Raw genomic sequence first — 20,000 nt, forward strand, 5'->3', positions numbered from 1 at the left:
TTTATCTATATTAATTTTTCAGTTTTATTTCAATTAACATTTTCTTTTGTATTATTTTTATATTTTAATTGTATTTCCATTTTAGTAACTTAAGTAATTACATTTTACATTTTAGTTTAGGTTTAATTTATCTTGTTTATGTGTTTTTTTTTATTTTTATTAATTTTTTATCATCATTTATATTTATATTTATGTCATATTTTCTTTTATTTTATTAGTGTTAATAACTAAACTTTTAAATCTAATTATATAATCTTAAAATTCATACTTTTTTGTGAAAATACTGTACATGATGGAACATTTTATTATATAAATGTATTTTACTATATGTATTTGATATAACTAAATCAAATGTCATTAAATTAGGTAAAATCAGGCCTTTTTTTGCAAATCAGATTAAAAAAAAAAATGCATTTTATTTATTTCCAAAATGCAGATAAGTGATAGATCAGGAGTAAAACATTCATCACTGTCTCAGATGTTCCTCCCAATTTTTTTATAATTTTTTATTTTTAAACTTTTCTGAGGAATTGATGTGGATTTGATGGGAAATATCTGAGCAGTTAGAGACCTTGCTGAATCTGTTGAAGGGAAATTAAATCAGAGAGTGCCTTTAACTATCATAACATAATGAGGAAAAACAGCCCAGATTATTTTCTGATTTGCCCTGAAACGCTCATAATACAGGCATTATATCCAGACTCTTCATGCTTGTGAAGGAGGTGATGCCCTGACTGTGAATAATGGCTCTGATCTCTCTCACGTCTGAGAGCTTGATGCGTTTACTGCAGGGGACTGAAGATATCAGACCTGTTTTCATTCAGATCGCGACGCCTCTAAAAGAGCTGGCGGTCAGAAACAGCATGTTAGCATCAGTTCCCCTGCTGAACTCTGAATCTGCCATTCACAATGTGCGAGATGATTGCGTGGGTCCGTTTTCACGGGTGCAGACTCCATCACATCCAGCAATTATCCCCGAGCGCTGACATTACAGCCTGTAAACCTTTAGCGAGCCAGGAGTGAACATTTCAGAGCCGGTTCATGAGGGCTGTAGTTGTACATCTATAAAGCTGTTATTGATTCTGATGCAAGTAGTTTATATCATCTAATACTGACTGTACATGATCTGATTTAATTATGTTCCTCTCTGTGATGTGTTCACGAGCAGAATCCGGCTGTGGGTCAGAGGTCGTGTTCACATCGTCCCGAACCTGAGACTGCTGTGTCTCCGTACGCTTGCCAGAGACCAACCACACTGAACAACCGCAGTAAGAATCTTTACAGTGAGTATAGAAACACACGTGTGTGATGCTAATCAAGCTCCGACATCGTGAAGCACACTGAGATGTTATTTCTAAAGCTCCGGAGTTATTTAAATCTCTGGCCTACTCACAGCACAGTATGAGAGAACAGAAGGAGGCTGATCCACACACACACACACACACACACTCACACACACACACACTCACACACACATACCACACACACACACACACACAACACACACAACCACACACACACAACACACACCACACACACACACACACACCACTCTCTCTCTCTCTCACATTCACACTCTCACACACACACACACACCACACACACACCTCTCTCTCTCTCTCTCACACACATTCACACACACACACACACACACACACACACACACACACTCACCTCTCTCTCACACACACACACTCACACACACCACACACTCACACTCTCTCTCTCACACACTCTCTCTCTCTCTCTCTCTCTCTCTCACACATTCACACCACACACACACACACACACACACACACACATCACACACTCTCTCTCTCTCTTCAACATTCACACACACACACACACACACACACACTCTCTCTCTCTCTCTCACACACACTCTCTCTCTCTCTCTCTCTCTCTCTCACACATTCACACCACACACACACACACACACACACATTAGCTGCTTCAGGTGTACACTGTGCGGCCGTAGCAAAGGTAAACTTGCTTTTAGAATTGACCCTCTCAAATGCAAGACGTATAGACTTCTCACGAGAAGTGTAAACTCGGGCGCATGTGCCAGACGGCTTTTGTGTTTGTCTTGGTTACAGGCCTGTTATCAGTTGTCGGAAGCAAAACTTCAGGCATGTTCTGTTTTAATATTTATTTGCTACTGGAACATAAACTCCCTTCGGCTTCTCTGAAGAAATCAACAAGCAACTCCTGAGACGCTGCCGAGAGCTGCTTAACTTTTCCGTGTTGGGTGTCAGAACTAGACGAACGCTGGAGGTTTAAGAGCTCTGGATGCACGCTGATTACTACAGCTGATGTGTTGTGATTCTTTGAACATTAATCCAAAGAAAAACAGTGCAAGAATATGCTTTGTTCAGATTTGACATTTGCGTAGACTCGTATTTTGCGTTCAGCAACTTTAATAAATCAATTATGATGAAAGAGAAAAACACCAAAGACTGACGGGGCGAGGTGAACCGTAACCGAGAGCACAGATTAAAATCTCTCCTGCTCTCACTGGAAAATATGATATTTTAATGAAAAACAGAGACTTGGATTGTCTGCTGCAGAAGAGAAAAATACTGAGCATAATGATGGAGCTGAAGAACAGCAGGATCGACAAGAAGGAGCTCAGGGGTGTTTGTGAGAGATATAATCGGTTTTGTTTAGGCTATAAATATCATATGTGTGCATTTAAGTCCTTGTATATTAACTATCTTAAATGCTGCATTCAGATTTGTTAAACTTTCAGCGTGTTTTATTGCAGCGGCTCAGCATTTGTTGACATGCATCGTGCATATTAAATGCATTTGGGAAATGCATATTTGAGCAGCCATAACTAAAATAGGGATGCACGATATTGGATTTTGGCCGATATTCGAAATGCCGATATTTTCAAAATAATTTGGCCGATGCCGATACCGATATCGATATATATACAAATGTTTCGCCTGATATATTTAAACTTTCGTTTTACTGAAGAGAAATCCATGTATCTCTTCTGTACTGATTCTAACATAAATGTATTATTTACAAATGTAGACAGACATTCACATCTGAAAAACAGGTCAATTATTTCACTTGGAGAATATCGGTTTGGCTCATCGGCAGAAATATTCATATCGGCCGATACCGATGATGGTCATTTTAAGCTTTTATCGGCCGATACCGATGTTGTGCCGATATTATCGTGCATCCCTAAAAATAAACAACCTTACACTACAGCTTGCATATAAAATATGTCTTTATTATATACAACTGCAAAGTTTGTGACAGGAAAATGCATATTTGCTATTTTTGATATATAACATTTAAACAAGAACCTTTTTTTTATTTTGTGACATCAACTTCAAATTTGAAACATTTTGTAAAATATTTATTTAAGAAAGAGTAGAACATTTTATTGTAGAGAGATAATAAAAATACAGCAAGAGCAAAATAAAAAAAAACATAAAAATAAACTAATATAATAGTCCTCACAGAGCAGTGAAGGCCTCATCAAACAAGTCTTAAGACGGGTTTTAAACATGTTTACAGAGGCAGACGACCTGATAGATATGGTGCCATTCCACCACTTAAAAATGAAATGTCTTAAAGAAAATGTAAGTGGTGTTTGCACATGTAAAACTTGCCAATATGATAATATTTATTCTGGGAGGATTTTCTGAATCGTTGACATCACCACCAATCCTTAATTTATGTCAGAATGCATTTCAAATTCCAGTGCAGAACGACTCCATAATGCTCTCCTGAATCAATGGAGAACATACGGACGCCCGACCGACTATATCACTGAACATCCTTCACAGAGTTACTTTCATTATGAGCACAGAATGGTAGAGCGGCTCTGAAAATAACGGGAAAACCAGATGCTTTCATATCTGCTGCTGTAAGATGTAAATACCAGACGCATCCTGCATCAGATAACACAACGCTTTAATGACTGTCTGTGTGGACAGGAGAGCTCGGCCCACATTGTCATTAGAGAGATTGTTTCAGCGAGGCAGGAAAGACCTTCCCTGGGCTGCTGTCAGCACAAGAGATGAAAGCAAACAACACACAACCAATGCTTATTAATGTGTACTTAAACCCTCCACATTAAATCAGCCAGCATTCATGCACACACACTGTCTGCGGTGCGCTTGCACTGTTTACAATTTACAAACTAGCTGCAATTTAATATATAAACATGCAACACAAAAAAAATTCAACATAGCAACATAATAATAATAAATAACTAAATATATTCATATTTTATAAGTTGCAACAATGCAAAAATCTAACCAATAACCGCAGTTGATCAAAGCTGATTTTTTTTACTGCATAATTTCTCCAGTCTTTCAGTGATTTGCTGCTCGAGAAACGTTTCTGATTATTATCAACGTTGCAAACAGTCGTGCTGCACAGCATTTTTGTGAAAACTGTGAAAATGTTAATTTTTTCAGGATTCTTTGATGAACAAAAAGTTCAAAAGTACAGCATTTATCTGCAATATAAATCTTTTGCAATATTAAAAGCCTTTAGTTTCACATTTGACCGATTTTATGCATCCTTGCATTAAGTTTCTCATCAAGTAAATGCTGCTGTGGTGAGCTGTTTTGAACAAATTAATAAAATAATACAAATATAAACTATATATATAGTGTTTGGTCTGAAGCTTATACTGACCTTCAGATATCCCAGAATATGAGTTTGGTGTCTACTGGAGGGAAAAAAAAATCAATTTGTTTGTGATCTAAACATGTGGCTTCAGCAAAGATATACAGAATGTCTCACAGTCTTATTACAGAGACTCCCACTCATTCATCATACACTCAATATCATATCACAGCATTATAGTAGCAGACACACACACACACACACACACACACACACAGACTCATACTCTAACATACACATACACATACTGGCCCACTGCTCTCATTAACCAGTACTGTGTGTGTGTGTGTGTGTGTGTGTGTGTGTTACCATCAGGAGGGTTTTTAAATATGTCTGGGCACATGAAAACAAAGCGGCTGCATGTATTGATTCAGTTCAAGTTAGAAACGCATGATGCACTCACCCAGATATATTCTGAGAGCGTTTATGTAAAATGTTACCATAAAGGTAAAAAGAATCGTTACATTTTTTTTTCTGAAATTTCAAATTATTCAGTGTTTTAAATGTTTGAAAAGTTTTTTTTTTTCTGTTTTTTTTTTTTTTTTTTACCTTACTCCAAACTTCAGCCTTGCCATTACAGGAATAAATAAATACATTAATGCATTAAATAAAAATACATTAAAATAGAAAACATTTATTCCAGTTTTTGTAATAAAGTATTACTTGAAATACTACTTCACAATATTGCAGTTTTTACTGTACTTTCGAGCAGATTAATTATATATATAACTTAGCTACTCTCTATAGAAACTGTAAATATTTCATCATCTACATTTTTGTTTAATATTCATCAAATATTACTTTATGTGCATTAAGTAGAGATACTATAAAAATTTTTGTTTATATATATATATAAATTAGAGTTTTTGATGAACAGCATTTATTTGAAATTCATCTTTTACATTTTTTACACCTTCATAAAATAAAGCATAAAGTATGTAAAAAGATATTATTATTTAAGATCTAACCACTGATCTGTTCTAGATCTACTAAACTACTTACTGATTTTATTTTATAATAAATAGCACTTTATCTTTTCTTAAATTTAGATAGAAAGCAGCTATTTTAAATGTTAAATATTTCACCATATATATATATATATATATATATATATATATATATATATATATATATATATATATATATATATATATAATTTTTTTTTTTTTTTTTTTTTTTCTTTTTTTTTTTTTTTTACAGTATTTACGATCCAATAATTGCAGCCTTGGTTAGATAAAAGGACTTTTTTTTTTTTTTTCAAAAACACTAAAAATGTTTTTTAACTATTATTTCAATCATTTTGACTGCTGGTAAAAAATATATGTTTACCTAGTTTTGCTTGTTTTGACTCCCACTGTACACCATATGAATGATATGATCAGAAATTGGTTCAAACTTATGTTGAAACAATTTCAGTTTAATGTTGAAAGCACAGCCAAGTTAATACCAAACAATTGAAGGCAGTAACTGAGCTCGAGTTTTTAAGCCGAAACACAGTTTTTTAAAACTATACAGTATATCATCTGGTATGTTTAGTCTGTTAAAAAGAGGAGTTTTGTGAGTGTTTTAAACAAAGGCACTGTCCCACCTTTGTTCATTTTATTAATTAAATAAATAAAAAAATCAATGGTTCAGTTAGTTTTAGTATTTAATTTTTTTTGATTTAATTACATTTATTTGTATTTTTTTTTTCTATTTTATTTTTTTATTTTATATATATATATTTTTAAAAATGAAACACAATTAGCTTTTAATAATTGAGTGTCTGCTGTAGGATGCGCTGGAGGTGCTGGCGGAGAACCTGGAGTTCTGTGGGAATCCGGGTTTGAGCCTGGCGTTCCGGAGGGCGGCGTCTGTGCTCAAGAGTCTCCCTGATGCCCCGAGACGTCTGGAGGAGACACAGCATCTGCCCTGCCTCGGAGAACACAGCCGGGCCATCATAGAGGTGCGCTTCGAGCCCCGGGACCTTCACAGAGCCGCTGTTTGCTTTCCTCAGGACGGAAGCAGCTAGACATGGTTTGGAGGGAAAGAGCAAAAAAGAAGTTGAAAAAACTGGTCAATCTCAAATGTGTCCAGTTCATGTTTCACCCTGAAAGCGAATCAAGAAATGTGTCCCTGGAGCACAAAACCAGTCATGAAATTGAGATGTATGCATCATCTGAAGCTCAATAAATCATCTCTCCATTGATGTGTGGTTTGTTCGGAGGACAATATTTGTCTGAGATACAACTATTTGAGAATCTGGAATCTGAGGGAGCATAATTTAAATATTGAGAAAATCATCTCAAGTTGTTCAAATGAAGTTCTTAGCAATGCATATTATTAATCAAAAATCAAATTTTAGGACCATTAAGATTTTAACCATTAACATGTTTCACATTTAAACAAGCATGAATAAGATCTAGCACATCAAAAAATTTCAATCAAAAAAAAAAAAAATAGTGAAATTTATACATCATCTGAAAGCTGAATAAATAAGTTTGTTATGATAGGACAATATCTGGCCAAGATACAACTATTTCAAAATCTGTGGATGCAAAAAAAAAAAAAAAAAAAATCGAAATATTGACAAAATCATCTTTAAAAAGTGTCCAAATTAATTCTTAGCAATGCATATTACTAATCAAACATTTATTTTTAATATATTTATGGTAGGAAATTTACAAAATATATTCATGGAACATGATCTTTAATTAATATCTTAATGATTTTTGGCATAAACTAAAAATTGGTCATTCTGACCCATACCCAAATTGATTAATTTACATTTTTTTTGCAATTTCCACAAATATACCCCAGAGACTCAAGACTGCTTTTGTGCTCCAGGGTCAAAAATTCAATTTTTTTAACGATCATTGCACATTTTCCCCCATGAAACTCATCACAGTAAACATCAAATTAAAGTCTTTCCGTTTCTTTGATGAGAACGACTATCATAATTCTGTTACTCTCTCTCTCTCTCTCTCATGCCGTCGACTTTCTTCTGTGAAACACAGATGTTTGAGTGTGAAAATGGATTGATATGAGGTGCAATGATTCTCTGAAATCTCTTATAGACTAATGTGAAGTGTGTTTGATGGGAAAGTCACATTTACAGCGATGATTGTGATTAATACACTGATTCTGCTTGCTGTAAATAAAGCATCTTCTCAACAGCGCCAGAGCGACTTAGACTTATTATGCTGCAATTAACAAAGACGCTGTGTGTGTGTGTGTGTGTGTGTGTGCACAGATTATTCACAGTCAGTGTGTTAACTCATAACGGCTCTCTCGACCGTCTTCACAGGAGATCTCTGAATACGGATCGTGCTCCAGAGTTGAGGAGATACTGAATGATGAGAGGTATCGGACGATGAAGGTAGAGTAACTCTCTCAGGACTTCAGAGCTTGGCTGTGTGTGTGTGTGTGTGTGTGTGTGTGTGTTCATGTTTGTGGCTCAGTTGTTCAGCAGTGTCTTCGGGGTCGGACCCAAGACGGCAGAGAACTGGTTCTGTAGAGGACTGCGGACGTTTGAGCAGGTGCTGAATGACCCCAGCATCAGACTGAACCGCATGCAGACCGCAGGTAAACACTGACGCTAGGACCCAAGCGCTTCGAGCGTTATATTACATCATATAGATGTGAATTAATATATATATGCATGAAAAAAAAACATGGTTTCAGTATGGCGCATGCTCAAAATACACAATGCTTTATTTACTCATCTCTCTTTTGTTACAAAATGTGATTTTTGACCAAAAAAAAAAAATTTTTTTTAATGCTGGTATAATGCAACATATATGTACAGTAAACAAAAACAAAAAAAAAAACCATAAATGTACAGTAAACGCAGTCAGGATTGTAAACGTTTTGTTCTTCACTTTTTGTATTTTTCGAAACCATCAGTTGAAATGAAAAATAAAAAAAATAAAAAAACTTTGTTTTTATTTATTATCACGTTTCTCATTATTTTAAACAGTACTTTTATAATTGCACTTTTATGCACTTACGTATTTAAAGTAGTTAAACAGCAATCTGCATCCTGGATATTTAGTTCATTTATCATAAACAATACTTCTATAATTACTGCACTTTTTATATTTAAGTATATAAAGTGTTAAGACTGAAGATGCATAACATCTAAATGCACTGAAAAAAACGTAATATACTTAACATTTAAATATACTGAGTAAAAACACTGTGTATAGACTTGATAAATGTTCCTGTCGTCTCATTTATGAATTATGAAATGATTTTAATGTTAGTGTTGAAAGCGTTTGCCTCATCTGACCTGTTGTTTTATGGCCTCGAGACTTAATGTAGATTTATGATTGAGGGCCGTGTTGTTAATTACAGATTGTTTAGGAAATCTACTGTAAATTTTAACGAGGCAGAGATTGTTACTCATTCGCCAGGCCTCGTAATTTTGCACCGCTGTCTTCAGGCGCTCGTTTATGACCTGCTGATCTACAAACAACTCGCTGGCTTCAAACTATTATGCAAATCCTGTTTCCAGTCGGATGAGAGGCGGATCAGAGGCTCTCCTGGTTTAAAAGGGCTTGTTTTGGTGGAGATTTTCCTGGCTGTGTGCTTGTGATGCATCTCTTGTGATGTTCAAACAGTAAAGAATGATTATAAGTGTAAAACTAGGAGAGCTACAAAAAATATATGATGCTTTTCTCATAAAATGCTTTATCTATGTATAGCAGCATGCATCAGAATGCGTTAAAATGTTTACCAAACTTAAGTTAATACAAAGTTATTACTTTTATTTTTTCCTCAGCAAGAATGCATTAAATTAATCAAGTGATCAATAGATGTTCATCTGTGAATCTTGAAAAATATTGTGCAGCACGACAGTTTTTAACATTAATAATAATCAGAAATGTTTCTTGAGCAATACTTTTTCTGAAGATCATGTGACACTGAAGAATACAGGGGAGCATCACAGAAATAAATTACACTTTAACAGATATTCACACAGAATATTTCTGTTTTAAATTGTAATAATATTTCACAATTTCTAATGTATTTTTGACTAAATTAATGCGTCCTCTGGGATTTTAAAATAGTACCAACTTCAAAGATTTGCATAGTTTTAACTTTTAAATCATAAGTATAAGATTCTATATTTTGACTTTATTGCAAAGCATTCAGATATATTCAAATGTATAAGTAGTTTGAGAATGTAGAGACTGGTTGGTGGATCTTCTATCATGATTTTGTGTGATTTTGTGTGATGCACGTTTTACATTTGCATTTATGCATTCGGCAGATGCTTTTAGCAACTTTAAAGTGCACTCAAGTCTGTCACTCAAGTGCTTTATCACTAAAATTAATTTCTCTATGGAGAAAATTAATGGGTTTTTTATTTCTGGAAACCGCTGGTTATGTGTGACAACGGCACAAGGGAAGAAGTTCACAATATTAGAAAGCAGATACAAAAAAAGCAAAGATAAAAACTAGGAACGTCTACTGAATGTTCGTCTTAAAGGCTGAAAAAAAAAGAAGTTTTGGCAGTAGTATCTTTTTTTTAACTTTTTTTTTTTGTACTTGTGCCATGCTGTTTTTTAAAGGAATAGCTCTGCAGAAAATATCCTCACCCTCAAGCCATCTGAGATTAGGATGAGTTTGTTTCTTCATCAGATTTGGAGAAATGTAGCATTGCATCACTTGCTCTGCAGTGAATGGGTGCCGTCAGAATGAGAGTCTGATAAAAACATCACAATAATCCACAGCACTCCAGTCCATCAGTGAACATCTGGAGAAGAAAAAAAAACTGAAACAAATCCCGCATTAAGATGTTTTTAAAGTCTATAATCCATAATAACACTTCCTCCAGTGAAAAAGTGTTCTGCTCTGAATCAGGAGAGAAATCTGCACTGTTTAAACAGCTCTCAACACATGTGAGAGACAACAGAGATGCACTTTTTCAGGGGATGGATCTATTGGTCATTAAAGCTGCGGTCGGTAACTTTTGACGCTCTAGCGGTTAATAAACAGAACTGCTTGCGTCTTGCGGAAGAACATCGTAGCCGGAACTACTTCTCTCTGTTTATGTCTATGAAGAATCACAAAGGTACTGGGTTACTCCGCCGCGGTACCCCCGAAGCAATCTAAAATAGTCCGAATATAAACACTTATTATAGGTGCACCCTAGTGATTCAGGACAAGCTAAAAACACGGTTTGGAAAATGGATTCATGGTGTACTCGCTTATTATATACATTTTTCTACACTTTGAACACAAACAAAGTTACGGAGCGCAGCTCTGATTGGTTATTTTTTACCGTTTCTGCAAATGGCATTAGGACCACTGGGAGGAGCCAGAGGAGCTTGATTTTTACACAGATTATCTGTCTCATATTCTACTGTCAGGACATAATGACAGGTTCACAAAAGTTACCTACTGCAGCTTTAAGTGAGATTTTACACACTCAGGTTTCCTTTAGTCAATGTAAAAGCTGATTTTGTGCAACAGTTGGTGGGCGTTTGTCATCCAGTCTTTCGTTCATCCGCTCAGGGTTCTTGTTTTATGAGGACATCAGTAAGCCGGTGAGCAGGACAGAGGCCATCGCTCTGAAGATTATAGTGGAGGAAGCTGTCACCAGTGTCATCCCATCAGCCAGCGTCAGCATCACAGGAGGATTCCGCAGGTGAACCATTACTGCTTTGTGCCTGTTTAAGACAGTTCAGGAGTGTGTGATTGTGCTTTTTTAAGAGTCTGGATTGCTTGGAGTTTGTTCTTTTTGTAGATCACATCTAATGTGGTTGTGTTTAAGGTAAAGAAATATCCCAGAAATCCCTTAGACTTACACGAAAAGGGTTTTGTGAGTCTGGCTCTCTGTCTTTGTACTGCATCATGCACAATCTTGGGCAGTAATGCGTTACTGTAATGCATTACTTTTTAAATAACTCCGTTACCGTTACTATATATGGTGCATTGTCTGTTAATTTTTTTATTTAAATTAATGAATTTTGACTGAAGTGCAGCCTAACTTGTTTGCAGCAGTGACGCATTGTAGGATTGGTGGATGCTGTAAACACGAAGACGCACTGTGGGCCATTGTTGATAGTTTTCATACTTAAGCTGTGAAAGGAACATTTTTAAGAGCTCAACACAACAGCTTTTATGATGCAGAAGCCACTTTAGTTTTTGATTCTGAATATATTATTCAGGTGTTTTGTTATTTATTTCAGAAATCCTTGTGATATACAATATTCAGTGTGTGCTGGTCCGACTTAATGAAAATAGTGTTTAGAAATTACTTTCTGTTTTACTATTAGTTTGTATAGACCATAACACATAAAAGCGCATTAATGGGAACATTAAAGAAAGTTCTTTAAAAAAGTAACAAAAAAGTTACATTTAACAGTAATGCATATTTCTTAGTAACTAGCACAGCACTGGTGTTGTCATAACGTTCACCTTAGAGATTGAAAATGTTTCTTTTTGAGACCCCAGGAGCCCAAATTCAGACCCAGAACAATAAAACCTACAGAAGAGGTGGGAGTTCAAAGGAGGAATCTTTATATTACCAAACTGCAGCGAGAGAAAGATTATATATAAGTCATGATCTGCAAGATTAACCACAATCTGATGTGATCCGACCACCTCAGAGAAAACCAGTGTTGAGCTGCTGCAAGAGCTTCTGAAGCACAGCAGCTGTGGTCAAAGAGTTCTCGTGTGTTCTGAGCTGGATCGCGAATCATTTGAATCAGTTTGGGGATCGCGAATCATTTGAATCAGTTTGGGGATCGCGAATCATTTGAGTCAGTTCGGGAGTTCGGAGCGGGATCGCGAATCATTTGAGTCAGTTCGGGATTTCGGAGCGGGTTCGCGAATCATTTGAGTCAGTTTGGGGATCGCGAATCATTTGAATCATTTCGGGATTTCGGAGCGGGTTCGCGAATCATTTGAGTCAGTTTGGGGATCGTGAATCATTTGAATCAGTTCGGGAGTTCGGAGCAGGTTCGCGAATCATTTGAATCAGTTCGGGAGTTTAAAGCGGGTTCATGAATCATTTGAGTCAGTTTGGGAGTTCGGAGCGTGAATCATTTGTTTATACTGCATCATAATTTGGAATTTTCTTAACAAAAATGCAAGTTTGTATCACAACTTGAATATTTCGTTTAATCGCAGAATTGTTTAATTTGGACTTTCTTCATGCACTTAATATTGTTCCTTAGAATTACAAGTTGTTGTTTTTTTATCTCACAGTTTTGACGTTTTTCTCACATATATCATATGTTCTCAAATATATAATATCTGAGATGTCTTTTCATCTCAGAAATGAGTTTATGTCTCAAAATTTGGACTTTCTGTATCAGAAATGCAAGTTTATATCATAATTTGGATTTCTCAAAAATGCAAGTTTGTATCTCAACATGTATATTTTGTCTCAGAAACATAACGATTTTATGATTTTTTATTATTATTATTATTATTATTACAGTGTTGTGTGAGAACAAGTTGAAATGTCCTTTTTGATGATTTTACTCTGTTGCATAAATAGCTGTGCTTCCATGGCCTGATATTTTTGGAAAGTAATAATGTACTCAACCTCTGATGCAGAATTGCAGACGCTTTTATGTCTGTTTTGTTGCGATACAGTGCCGTTATTCCCAGATAACATGCTCCTGACACTGAGATAAGTGTGTTAACATGAAGACAGCGCCATCGACGTGCACCTCGTCAGTTTATCTCGTCGGTAGTGTTTAATTTCAGACTGGCTTTTTATATCTCCTTTGCTTTGTAAATGGTGTTGATGTGTTTTAGCTCAGAGATATTATTAGCTCGGGCTGAACAGATGTCACAAACACACGTCTCCTACTCAACAGATGACAGATTCAGCGCAGATGAAAACAAGTCTTTCTGAAGATGCGAGTGTTTTATAGTATCTTAACGTGACTTCAGTGTTAATGAAGTCTGATGGCTTTAATCTGTCAGCTGGTGATGTTTTATCGGCTTCACCACAGAGTCACAAACTCAAATGTGTTTGATTTATTATGTGAGCTAACATACTGCTAGCGTGCTAACTTGCCTCAGGCTTCTCTCAACACTAAGAGTGCGATGTCTGTCTCTGGCTCCTCGTGGAGCAAGCAGACTCACCGCAGACCTCCAGTCTGTTCTGACTGTAACCTTTTATCTTTTTCTTACTGATCAGACTTCAAGAAGATAATGAAATATCCCAGAAATCCCTCAGACTTACACTGATGGACTGTTCTGAGTCTGGCTCTCTGTCGATGTATCATGCTGTCTCAACTGCTTAGCAACTGCACAGAACACCTTAGCAACTGCCTATTAACCACCTACTGTATAGCATATATATATATATATGCATAAATGAATATTGAACATACTAGAAGTTCATTAAATATTAAAGTTTATATATATATATATATATATATATATATATATATATGTGTGTGTGTGTGTGTGTGTGTATATATATATATATATATATATATATATATATATATATATATATGTGTGTGTGTATATATGTATATATATATATATATATATATATATATATATATGTATGTGTATATATATATATGTGTGTATATATATACATGTATATATACACATACATACATATATATATAAAATCAATTAAAAAATATAAGTTATATATGTACATCTTTAAAGATAAATAATAAATTACCAAAATAAATAAATAATCTTTTTTATTATTTACATTGCATAGCAATAAATAAATACATGCTTTATTCACTCTTTAATATACTGTATTTATTTGATGTATGCATAAATTAATATTGAACATACTAGAAGTTCATTAAATTTTAAAGTTTATATATATATATATATATATATATATATATATATATATATATATACATATATATATATATATATATATATATGTGTGTGTGATTCATATGTTGCATATAAATCATCCATATATACATTATATTAATTAATTATTGTATGAATAAATTAATAATAAGTAAATCTGTTTATATATATATATAAATATCCACTGACATGTGATGGTAAATTAAATTATGCTGTATTTATTTTTTTCGATGTGTGCATGACTGAAAATGTTCAAACTTTTTATAAACATAAAATATGACAATTATACACAATTATACATTCATGACATCGAAAGTGACCTATACATTGCCTTTAAAGTAAAATGACTGAACCCTGATAAAAATGTAAATTTTTAAGAGAAAATTTCAGACGCTACTTAGAGGCTTTTTCATCTGATATATATATATATATAGTAAAATAGATCTAGTTTTAGCATCTCCATTAGATGATGTTCATGTTGTGATTACTCCTCTGTGTGTGTAAATCTGGATGTTAGCTGTGTGATTGTGATTTGTAATTGCTGAAATGAATAGAAATGCATGGATAGATGTGAACGATGCAGTGCTGAGCAGATGAAAACGATTAATGATAGATATCAAACCATGTCAGACCATGTGCATCTGTAAAAAAATAAGCATGCATAAAGAAATAAAAGGGCAGATTATGAGCTCTGGTGAAACTGCTCTGTGTGTCAGCGTGGCATTCATCAGGAGCTGACTTCTGACATTGATGGAGGCTGTAATTGAGCGAGGTTTTGACTATAGAGCTATTCGTCACGGGTGCTATATGAGTTTTCCTTCACATGACACTTCTCTATATCTCAGGATGACTAACGTGACTGAGCATCAGTGTAACGGGATTACGAAAGCGAGAAAACATCATGTTTACCTTCTAAAACTTTACAGCTCAAAATGCAAATCTGCAGCTGTGTCGAGGCTAAGCTCTGACGAAATCTGCTATTTGAACCTTCACAGGTTGGCCGTGACTGTTTTAGTGATGTCTGGATTTGCCTCTGCGTGGTGTACGATTAGTTTCTGCTTTAACAGAGGATCAGGATATACACTGTGACAGACTTCGCTTCTGAAGAGATGTTTGTTTAACTGCAGGTGAAGCGACATGAATCATTCATTAATGCTTTGACAGTCATACAGCGGCCCTGAAAGTGTCTGGATGTCATCGCATTTGATCAGGGTTTCCTAAACTAGATGAAAAGCGAATAATTGATTCAATCCTAGATAATGGATAATATTTAACATGGGGTTTTTGTGGGTCTTAAAACGTTCTTTATAAAAGTCTCGAATGCATAAACATGTGGCATTAAATGTTGCATGCACAAACAAGTATATCGTTAGTATTTTTTGTTTGCAGGGAAATACACTTACTGATGTCTGGATTATTACTGGATTTTATTTGATCTGGGTTTCCCGATCAAATGGTTTAATTAATTAAATCCTAAAAATGTAAAATAAAATAAAATAAAATTCATAACGTCATGGTACTAAATGTTGCATGCAATAAATAAATAAATAAATAAATAAATAAATATATATATATATATATATATATATATATATATATATATATTAAAAATAATTAAAAATAATAAATACAAAAATATTTATATATATATTTTAAAAAATTGTTGTTTTACAAATAAACTATCTAAACATTCTTAAATCTTGAGACACTTACTTGAGATGAAAATTAAAGACTAAAAGGCAATGCAAGTTTATTTATATAGCACATTTCATACACAATGGTGTATGCAACACAATGCATGTGTTGTGATGATTTGCAACACTTGTGTTGTCAAACTGATGAAGATGTTTTCTTCATTTGCTCATGTTTTTTCAATTTGCATGTGTTTTCTTAAGTTGCAGCGTGTTGAGCTTTCTCGGCCACCGTAGTTAAAGCTATATGGAAGTTATATTTAAAAGTAATTTTTTAAACTTTAAAGCCTAAAACGTTTTTGTTTAGAGACCATGTTGGGAATATTGTTTTCCATTCAGTTAATTCCTTACATTTTCCTTATAATGTCCATAAACAGTTTACAAACTTTGGATGAGGAAAAACAACCAGATTACTAATATTTAGTGTGGATCTTATGCTTTTGAAAATGCCATTATTCATTAATGCATTAAACATGTCATTTCTGAAATATGACCAGAAATGATTTTGCAATGTTGAATTGAACAGTAACAACAGCGGGTGACTTGCCCAACACTTCTAATAACTGATTTGATGAATGAGAGCGCTATTAGAGAGCTGTTATTCCTCTTATTTCAGTCTCATCTTCTCTGTCTCATCTCTGTGTTTTTATCCTGCGAAAGTGACAGAAGTCAGATGGGTTTAATTTAGCATTTCAGCGTGTAAGCTCTTCTAAAGATGTGTGATGTCTGAGAAGCAGAACGTCGTCTCTAACACCAGCGTATTTCACTATGACTGCCAATAAATATCTGTCGTGTAATATCTAAAATGATTTTCTTTATGGGTGTGCATCACTAGATCAGCCGTGTGGATTTGCACTTACAGTATGTATTAGTGCATTATTATAGTTAACCGTATAATATGAGTTCACCCGAAATTAAACATTAGGATATTACTTATTATTCACTGGCTATGCGGGAGATTACAATGGTGTTGATATGTGGTTTATGCAGTAAATCAATATTTGATGTCAAACTTGGCAAAAAAAAAATTGTGTATCCAAGTTCAAATTAGATTTGAAAGCTGTTGCATAATGGACGTTTTTTTAGTAAATAATGTCTAAACTTCATTCGGTTCCTAACAGAGAGTGACTTTTTTAGTCGGTTTTTATTTTAATGTGTTGCATAAACATCTCATTTGAGGTTTGAATAACAAGACAGTGAGTAAAATGACAGAATGTTTATTTATTGAAAGCAGATGCAAAATGCATGCAAAGGCATTTACCCATTCAAATTATTTAAATATAATGTGACCTTATGCACTTCACTGTGTCCTAACAGACTGAATGGACTCCAGCATTAGCATGCCTTTTAAAGCTAATATTGTCTGTTTAGCAGTGAGTTTATATATGCATGTGATTGCATTTAGAAGTGACTGCTAATGCAGCTCTGTGATAGGCTGAACTCCCACACACTAGCACTGAACGTTAGCACATTAGCAATGCTTGTTGAGTTCTAAATGAACACGGTCACACTGACCACCCTCTCAATAAGCTCCTCTAAAATGAACCGCAATAGCTTCTTTTTTCACTCAGTTTCACTCAGTTGCCATCAGCTATAACTCAACAGACTAATGCTGCCTTCAAGACTCATTGGAGGGATTTATAGTCAAGTGTGATCAGTGTTGTTGTTAACTAAAACTATTAAAACTTGGTTTTTCAAAAAAAAAAAAAAAAAAAAAAAATTTGATAAAATTTGATAAAATTGTTAAAATACAGTCTTTAATAGTAATCCGCAGGAAACATACAGGGAATTTAGGAGGAAGGCAAACCAACAACATGTATTAATAAACAATAACGAACAACATAAGGAACAAAACGGAGATTACTTATAATAACTGGAACAAGGGACTAATGACCAGATAAACAGAACACAGGTGAACATAATTAACTAATCAAAACATGAGGGAGAACAAACTCACAAAGTCAATGAACAAAATATAACCGTGACTAAAAGCATATAACAAAAGTACCAAAACCTAAACTAAAATTTTGGTGATAACAAAAAATCTAAAATGCATGCTAATTAAATATTGATAAATACTATTATAGTATATAAACAATAGTAAAAAATAAATAAATAAATAATAATAATAATAATAAATAAATAAATTAATAAATAAATTATATATATATATATATATATATATATATATATATATATATATATATATATTATAGTTTTTTTATATATAGTTAGCTAAAAACAAAAAACTTAACATTTTACCTTAATATTAACATTAAGTAACATAAAATAAAATATAAAAACATAAATTTTATTTATTTTAGCTAGTTGACAAGGCAGCATTACTAATTCTCATTTAGTTCAAATGTATTAAAATAACTATAAAACTGAAATAATTGTTTTTTTAAAACGACAACAAAATATAACAAAAAAAAATCTAAAATTACAATTAAAACTGGCTATATATAAAAATCTAACTAATACAAATGAACGGTTAATAATACAAATAATAAAAGTATTCTCTTGATACTACAATGACACTGAAAAGTACCCAACACATACATTATTTCTGTTAATCAAAATGACTCTTTTTGTAAGAAGAATCTTCCCAGGAGGACTTGAAGGCAGCGGCTGGATCAAACGCTGCTTCTGGCTGATCCAGGATTCGTTTGTTCGGTCTAATACATCCGCTTCGGCTTTGCATTTGACAGATCTCCATCAGAAGAGGAAGAAGAGAGCTGGAGACACAGTGTTCGGCTTTTATGGCTTCAGATGGTCCTTGGTGTGAATGTGGCACCATCTGAACCATTTAAATACGTCATATGTAATATATCTCATCATATCCATATATACGGGAGACCAAGGCTGTAAAAAATCAGCTCGTTTTCTCTTACTGCGGTGGTTTTATATGTCAGCTTCATTCAGCTCAAAATAGCTGTTAACTAAACTTTTTAATCAAATTCTGTCCTTGAAACTAAAATTTCAGTGTCATACTTTTGTGGCTGCAAACAAGTGAACACAAGAAACCACAAAATTAAAAATATAATTAGTTCAAGAGCCATCAGTCGTATTTATAGCACTGCTTAATTATATGGTGTTATTTTTTAATACACAAATAAACGTATATAATTTAATTAATTTAGATTTTTATTGAAAAATATATTTTAGGAATGCATTTATTTACGTTTTTATTTAGAAATGTGCTTAGAAATGCATTAATTAATTTAGAAATTAAGGTATACATTTATATAAAATGTATATAAAAAAACTATATATTTTTTAATTTAGATTATTTTATATTTAGAAATATGTTTATTTAGTCATGTATTTATAGAAATGTACATATATTTCTTTTTGCAATTTATTAAATTAAAAACGGTTTATTTTAGAAATTAACGTAGATATTTATTTAAAAAATAAAAATTTATTTATTTAGAATATTTTTTATTTATGTTTGTCTATTTATTTAATGCAATAATCATTAATTTAAAAGCATCAGATCACATTATATCATCACACAAAAAGTAAATTTTACAGTATTTTACTGTAAAATCACATTAAATGTAATGTTCATTTTTATATTGTTTTTCACTATATATAATACAGAAGCAGAAACTCACTATTAACCAATTAACAGGTTTTAACTAGCATTTTTACAGTCTTTTACCATTTAAAATAAAATATTTACAGTGTAGAAATGTGCTTGTTTAATAATTTACTGATATAGAAATGTGTTGGTTTATTTAGGAATAAATGTAAAAATTCATTTATTTAAAAAATTGGTATTTATTTATTTTGAAATTTTAATTTTGGATTCGTTTGTAGACACATTTGAATATGTATTGTAGAGAA

The 20,000-nt window shown here is 33.4% G+C and overlaps 1 protein-coding gene across 1 annotated transcript in view; it reads left to right on the forward strand.

Annotated features, from left to right (window-relative positions):
- Positions 1–2,588: 2,588 nt before the first annotated feature.
- The window catches only part of LOC113113209 (DNA nucleotidylexotransferase), a 58,775-nt gene continuing 41,363 nt past the window's right edge, over positions 2,589–20,000 (forward strand). The window contains exons 1-5 of the mRNA XM_026279378.1: positions 2,589–2,636; positions 6,431–6,601; positions 7,943–8,014; positions 8,097–8,220; positions 11,158–11,290. Coding sequence (XP_026135163.1) covers positions 2,589–2,636; positions 6,431–6,601; positions 7,943–8,014; positions 8,097–8,220; positions 11,158–11,290 — 548 coding nt within the window. The remainder of the gene's footprint in view (positions 2,637–6,430; positions 6,602–7,942; positions 8,015–8,096; positions 8,221–11,157; positions 11,291–20,000) is intronic.

The sequence above is a fragment of the Carassius auratus genome, chromosome 13, assembly GCF_003368295.1.
Source record: "Carassius auratus strain Wakin chromosome 13, ASM336829v1, whole genome shotgun sequence".
Lineage (NCBI taxonomy): Eukaryota > Metazoa > Chordata > Actinopteri > Cypriniformes > Cyprinidae > Carassius > Carassius auratus.